Here is a 7,929-nt window from a genome sequence, read left to right as displayed (position 1 = left end):
AGCAATGATAAAAAGATACGAGGAAAGCGGATCCCCTTGTTTAACGCCTCACTTAAACTCAAATTCATGCGTTGGCGAACCGTTAACAAGAATAGAGGCTTTCCCAGAGCAAAGGCAACTCGACACCCATATCCTCCATTTGTCACCAAAGCCCATGAGACCCAACACCATGTCAAGATATGACCAACTAACCGAATCAAATGCTTTGTCGAAGTCAACCTTGAATAACATACATTTCAACTTGTTCTTCTTTGCCCAAGCGATTGTTTCATTCATAATAAGATGTCCATCCAGAATGTTTCGACCTTCAATGTATGCCGTTTGCTCGAGACCAACAAGCTTGTGAATGACCGTTTTGATTCTAATAGCAAGAAGCTTAGAGATAAGCTTGGACATGCACCCGATAAGGTTTATGGGCCTATAATTTTTAAGCGAAATCGGGTCTTTAACTTTGGGTATTACATCCATGACTAAGAAGACCTTTGTCTTCAGAGTCCTTGACAAAGGCGATGAAGTCATCTTTGATAATATCCCAAAAGAATTTTAAGAACTTGAAGGTAAAGCCGTCGGGGCCGGGCGCCTTTTTACTACCACATTCCCAGATAGCCTTTTTAATCTAATGGCTCCTGCTTCCCAAAAAGTTCATCCATTTCAGCGTGGAAATGTTTTGAGCCTCATCCATTGGTTAGGTGCAAAACTAAATTGTTTATGATTGAGTTTTAGAGTTATTTCCTTAATCCATAATAAGGAAACAAAGTCTATGATCGTAATGATTTATGTAATCAGTGTTCTCACAAAAGATTGTGAATTGATTTGAAGAAACATATTTTATAGTAAATAATCAGGTTCATGAATCGATTTGCAGAAAACAATTTCATACCCTCAAAACCGATTATCAAAACCATATACAATTAATTGTTCTTAAATGGAAGTGGGGTACCATCAAAATTCCATTGCATCTAATTGAAATTTGTTGCATCAAAAGACGAAGTGGGTTCAAACAACAAAATATGATTCATTGATTTTAAGGATTTCAAGTAGCGTCTGTTATTTTGAAAACTAGGGTGTTCAAAATGTTCGTGGCTCGCTTGAAAAAAAGTCGAATCGAAATCGTCTCGGTTGTAAACGAGTTGAACCAATGCTAGGCCTAGATCAGCTCGTAAGCCGATTCGGTTATATATATATACACACACATATTAATTTTAAAAATATTAGACCTATATTAGACCTAATCCTATCGATCCTACACATTCCTTCGCACTCTTTCAACCTTAATCACATATATGATCTTGTAGATTTATTATTTGCATTGATTGTCAGAGCTCAATCATACCTTAGCAAGGTGCTAGCAAACTGACTACGTAATAGGCATGTAAAAAAACACATATTTGATTTGAATCTTCAAGAACAAAATAAATCCAAAGATGTGAATAATGAATTCCCTCAACTAATATACTCATCTCCAAATGGTATCTACCATCAGGTCTATTAGGGTGTAAGGGGTGCTTACCTCTTAGGTGAGTCCCCCCTCTTACACAACCAGAAAGTGCCTCGTCAACTCCCCTCTAACACTCCCCTAATACCCCTTTTTGATGGCGGCACTCCCCTCTTAGGTGAATTGGTTTTTTTTTTTTTTTTTTTTTTTTTTTTTTTTTTTTTAAAAGGAAACTTTTGATTGGTCAAGCTCTCCCTCTCTCCTCCCTCTCTCCTCCCCCCTCTTCGGCAGCTCCCCACCGTTTTATTGCCTCTCTCTCTTCACCGAACATGATGGCGGCACCTTACCTATGCGGCAAGAGGGGTACCCGAATGGATTTCGGTGGGTACCCCGCCCACCCTTAGTAAGGTTCTTCTAATGCCCCACACTCCCAAGTCTCACATAGACCCAAAGATCATAATTAGAGTTTTTTTTTTTTTTTTTTTTTTTTTTGCAAGCCGCTCAACAAGCCATGAGTTGGCTCGATTATTTTATGAGCTGAACTCACGCTTGACTTTTTAGCTTAATAAAATACACAAGTTTAGCCGAAGATTCCTTGTTTAAAGTCGAGGCATGATTACTACCCTATTATAAACAGATGCCATGTAATTGAATTTCTAACATATATTCAATTATTTTTAGTTAGATATTACAATACGAATGGATTATATTTTTAATTGAATTCCTCACATATACTCAATTACTTTTAGTTAAATACTGTGTGACTAAATTATGTTTCGTAACAGAAGAAATGATTTATCCTATTATTTTCAATTGTCGTCTTAACATTTTTTGTTTTGTTTTAATAGATTATCCCACATATGTTTAGATGATGTGAGCTTCTTACCTCTTTATATATTACTAGAAAGACGGTAGAGGTTCAACTAAGAATTTAATCTTCCCTAAGTTTCCTAAGAAGCAATCTTGAGCTTACATGTGGCAATCTCATTAATTTAGATGAAAGGGTAATATTGGAAAATGCAAATTTCAAACAGATCTGTACTTAGTTTTAATCACACGATTTTCATTCCTTCTTTCATATTTTTCATTCATTCATTCATTGAGCTTACCAATTTCATCGAGATCGTTTTCATCTAAATCAATCGCAAATCTCAATCTCAATCCTGCTGAATCGTTCATCGTTTTCATCGATTTGCTGGAACCCTAGCTCCTCTGTTCATTCATTGATTTGCTGATTTATCCTCCTCTATTTTAATGATGTCTACTACTGTCGATGGTAAAATACCTTCTAGTTTTAATTTCATCTACTTTTTAGGTTTTTAGTTTTGATCTAAGTTGTGCTGGTTTTTATTTAAAAGTGTAGTTCTGAAGTTGTGCTGGTTTTTTTATATTACATCATATTTTAAAGTGTAGGTTTGTAAAGTTGTGCTGATATCTTTATTTTGTGCTAGTTTGTCTGGTAAAGTTGTGCTTGTTTTTTGTGCTGGTTTATTGTAAAGTTTGTGCTGATATCTTTTATTTGTTCTGGTTTTTTGATTTGTTCAGGAGTTCGTATCTGTCCAACTACTGGTAATCAGTATTATACTCCTATTGTTCCAGATTCTTCCAAACCTGTAGTTGGTATGCATTTCCAGTCAATTGATTCTGCCTTTAATTTCTATAAGAAGTATGCTAAGTTATCTGGGTTTGAGGGTCGAAAGCATACTCAATCTTCAAAAAATGGTGTTGTGATTAGAAAGTACTTTGTTTGTGCGAAAGAGGGTTCAGCGACATCCTGTGCTGTTGACACGGTAAATGATAGTGTTGGTGCTGATAAAAAGTTAAATGACCGAAGGAGGAGACCTTCTAAACGTACCGGATGTAAGGCACACATCCGTTTGTCTTTAACTCCAAAAAATACTTATAGAATTTCTCATGTATTTGAGGAGCATAATCATTCTTTTGTTGATGAAGAGGATTATCATCTTTTAGCTTCGTCTAGAAAGTTGACATTCACTGAAGAGCAACTGCTTTCTGATTTTTCTGAGATGAATATTGGTCCAGTTAGGGCATTCAACCTTATGAGAAAGATTCGTGGTGGATTTGATAAGGTTGGAGTGACGTCTACTGATTGTAAAAATTTTAAAAGAGATATTAATTTGTTCATTGGAGAGTTTGATGTGGATATGGCTGTCCAACGTCTTATGAAGAAGAAGCTGTATTGGCCGAATTTTTCTTGTGAATTTTATTGTGATGAAAAAGGTGCTCTTGCTGGATTATTTTGGGCTGATGAAGAAATGAAACTGAATTATGAGGTCTTTGGGGATGTTATGTCTTTTGATGCTACGTTCCGTACGAACAGGTATTTTATTCACTTTTTGTAGATCATTTATTCATATTTTTATTAAACTAGCACAATTCAGCAAGCAGTTGTAATATAATCAATTCAATTTTTAGGTATGACTTGGTATTTGTTCCGTTCACTGGAATCGATAATCATCATCACAATGTCAAGTTTGCTGGTTCTTTGTTAGCATCTGAAACTGCTGAATCATATAAATGGCTTCTTCAAAGTTTTTTGAAGGCTTTTGGTGTTGCACCTAAGGTGGTTGTGACTGATCAGGACGCTGCAATGAAAATTGCCATCCGAGATGTTTTCCCAGATACCAGACATCGTTTGTGTATGTGGCATATAATGATCAAAGTTTCTGAAAAGGTAACTTTCTTAAACCAGCACACTTTTAGCATATAAACCAGCACACTTTAAACAATCCATTTAAACCAGCACACTTTAGCATATAAACCAGCACACTTTTAAACCAGCACACTTTGGCATATAACTCAGCACACTTTTAAACCAGCACACTTTCTTTAAACCATCACAGTTTAAGCATCATAGTTTAAGTTTATACATCAACTAGCACACTTTAACATATAAACCAGCACATTTTAGGATTTGTTTGCTGTTTTAATATACTAATTATTTTTTTTTGTTATAGGTTGGTACTGAGCTATCACAAGATGAGGTTTTTAAAGAAGATATATGTGATGTTGTATGGACTGATGCTCTTGAACCAGCACAGTTTGAGACACAATGGTGTGATTTAATGATTAAGTACAACCTTACTAGTAACAGCTGGCTGTCTGATATGTACAACCTCAGATCAGATTGGATTCCTGCATACTATCGTCATGAACATATGTCCGGTCTTATGCGTACAACATCTAGGTCTGAGAGTGAAAATCATTTTTTTGGTCAATTAACCAACACAAAATTGTCATTAGTTGAGTTTTTGAGCCATTTTGATACTGCAATGGAATCTCAGAGGTTTAAGCGCAGCAAACGTGATCATGATACCAGATACACACAACCTCGCATGAAAACCAATTATGAATTGGAACTGGAAGCTGCAAAGATTTATACTCGGGGGATATTTTTTGATGTTCAAGAAGAAATTCGACTTGCTTGCAAGAATTGTATGTGCAGGCGTGAAGAAGAAGTTGGTGATTCAATTAAGTTTTATATTCTACAGGTCAATCTTCCTGGCCTTCATGAGGTATTTATTTATACCTTTAGTAGCACAAACATGTTCTGCTTTTTACAATACATTTTAAGTAGCACAATGATTTATATTTACAATTAGAATTTTACATTTATAAACCAGCACACTTTTGTTATAAACTAGCACAATATAAGCATTTGTTATTTGTGTAGGTTCTTTTTACTCCTAATGATATGGTAATTAAATGCAGCTGCAACCGATATGAGCAGTATGGTTTGCTATGTAGGCATGCCTTTTGTGTTCTTCGTCTTTGTGGTATAAAGGAGTTCCCTAAAAAATATGTTATGGGGCGTTGGACAAGAGATGTTGTTCCAAAAAAGACAAAAGTTTCGAGTTTTGATCAAAATGCTGCTGGTAATCAAGTTGAACGTGCTTCCAGCATTGTGCGTGAGATAATGACTGCAACTGAACATATTGTTAACCGTCTTGTTACAAATATTGACCTGTTATCGTTGTATAGAGACCAAGTGATCGAGTCGAAGTTGAAGGTTGATTCTGCTGACCTTCCTGCAGAATCACTTGACAAGAATGCAAGATTAGCTAATATTCTTCATGCTGATCAGCCATGTTCATCGTCTTCTGCTACCATTCTTCCACCTAGTGGTATTAGAAACAAGGGGTGTGGTTCAAACAAACGCTTAAAGTCTTTTCGTGAGGTATCATCTTCAAGAATATCAAAGAAACTAAAACTAGAGGTTGTTTGATATGTGGAGGTCATGGACATAATAGTCGGACTTGTAAGATGAAGACTACTGTTGCTGATTCCCAGAAGAGCAGTTAGTCGTGTGTCTTGGAAATCATGATATTTGGATTTGTTATTTTTTCATTTCAGTTTGGATTTCTTGTATTCTTATTATGTTTACAACATTCAACCAGCACATTATTAGTTTTTGTTGATTTTGTAAATGCAATTGTCAAGAATTTGATTTTTCAACATTCAATATACTGTTTAAAACCAGCACAATTTTAAACTTTGTTCTTTAAAACCAGCACAATTTTAAACTTTGTTCTTTAAAACCAGCACAATTATAAAACCAGCACAATTTTAAACTTCTTCTATGAAACCATCACATATTGTCATAGTGAAACCAGCACAATATTAATTGTAAAACCAGCATAAAATTAACTTTCCTAATATAACTGTTAAAGCAGTACAATGTAATTGTTAAACCAGCACCATATTAATTGTTAAACCAGCACAAAATATTACAGACAACTACCAAACTAATGTTATATTGTTCAACCAACACAATCAATATTTCTGGTTCAATCTGTCATTGATTTTCGTTTCCGCATTTTTCTTGCATTCCTCTTTCTTTTCAGGCTCCATCTTCTCATACTTCTCTAACAGTTCCATCATTTCACCTTTCGCTAAGTTGATGTCGGATAAAAGTATTTTGCTTAAATACTTGTATATCAGTTCAACCAACTCTTTGTCTTGTTCCGGTGACTCTTTCGACAGCCCACTATCCCATTCCTTCTTGCTCACATGATTCCCTGTGTATGTCTCCATGTGTCTCATTGCAAAGACACCACAATCTACAAAGTTCTTTTCCGTTTGCCACGACATTTTCATTATTTCTGGTTCCAAGGGCGACATCTTTGTGTGCATTGTTGGGTATTCAACTTCAAGGTAATCACATACAATTTCTTTCTGTAATTTGAAAATTTTCAAAATCAAAATCCCTAAGCATCACAAATATAATTAAAATAAACAGCACAGAATTAATGGGCATCAATATATTACCACTCTTTTAGCACGTGCCATTTTTTGTGCTTTTGCTTTCCCTTTCATGTTGTCTATAATCTTGATGGCTTCTCCCTTGAAATCAAAACATACAATGTAGTAGTGCTTGTGTTGTAGTATTGGAATGAACAACATGTCCACTTTCCTAATAGTTCCAAACTCGGTAGTCATCAATGTCGCGGCAATGTTTTCTCTGAAATTTTGTGTGCAGGTCTTTTTGTTCAGTTTTGGTTTGAAGTTGTTTTCTCCCTGCACAGAAACCAGCACAATGTGTTATAAACCAGCACCAGCACAATGTGTTATGAACCAGCACAATAATAGCATTTCATATATTAGACTAACCAGCTATTAATAAAACATTAATATTTCAAAACCAGCACAATGTGTAATAATCCAGCACATTTTGTTAAATGTGCTTTTTCTAATCTGTTATTAAAACCAGCACATATTAGAAAACATACCAGCATGTTGCATGGGCAGAAAACTCTTGCCGGCGAACCTTTGCTTCTGTAGACCTCTTCACTGTTTAGTACCAATGACCAAGCTGTTAGGACTTGGACATGTATGTATAAGTTCGGGTGAAGCGACTCCAGACATACCCTTGAAAGGTTTGTGTTAAATGTTGTCTCAAATATAAACACCCTGCATTGTTGTAATACACATTAGTTTAAATACTTATTTTTATCCAATTAAGATTTTGTTGGTTTTTATACTTACCAGGGGTCGTCAACTGTCGAGAACATCCATTCGGCTATCCTTACTTCAATTTTTTCAGTTTTTGTTTTTATTTGTACAACTCGCTGCATATATGGTGAACATAAAGGTTCGGCAGGGTGAGTTGTACGTTTGCTTTTCTTCTGGTCTCCGGCGTTTAGGTCTTCACCTATGAATTCTTGTTTTTCACTGTCTTTTTTGGGTTCCTTTTCTGGTGTTTTAAAAACCTCTCCTTGCTGTGTTGGTTGACCAGCAGCCTCATTTCCTTCTTTCTTTGCTGGTTGGCCAGCAGTGTCACTTTCTCCCTTTGGTGGTTCATTAGCATCTTCACCTCCTTTCTTTGTTGTTTCCCCATCAGGTTTACCATCTTTAACCTTTTCTCCACCTGCATCCTTTTCTTCTTCACCTATGAATTCTTGTTTTTCACTGTCTTTTTTGGTTTCATTTTCTGGTGTTTTAAAAACCTCTCCTTGCTGTGCTGGTTGACCAGC

The 7,929-nt window shown here is 35.7% G+C and overlaps 1 protein-coding gene across 1 annotated transcript; it reads left to right on the top strand.

Annotated features, from left to right (window-relative positions):
• The first annotated feature begins 2,598 nt into the window (after positions 1–2,598).
• On the top strand, positions 2,599–5,793 carry LOC110886490 (protein FAR1-RELATED SEQUENCE 5-like). Its single transcript, XM_022134303.1, has 5 exons — positions 2,599–2,711; positions 2,981–3,776; positions 3,872–4,130; positions 4,414–4,971; positions 5,130–5,793. Exons 1-5 carry the CDS (start codon positions 2,690–2,692, stop codon positions 5,679–5,681), a joined length of 2,187 nt encoding a protein of 728 aa, XP_021989995.1. The 5' UTR covers positions 2,599–2,689; the 3' UTR covers positions 5,682–5,793.
• Positions 5,794–7,929: the final 2,136 nt, after the last annotated feature.

Source organism: Helianthus annuus, chromosome 10 (genome assembly GCF_002127325.2).
Source record: "Helianthus annuus cultivar XRQ/B chromosome 10, HanXRQr2.0-SUNRISE, whole genome shotgun sequence".
In the NCBI taxonomy this organism is placed as follows: Eukaryota; Viridiplantae; Streptophyta; class Magnoliopsida; order Asterales; family Asteraceae; genus Helianthus; species Helianthus annuus.
This window is presented reverse-complemented; position numbering and strand designations above follow the sequence as displayed.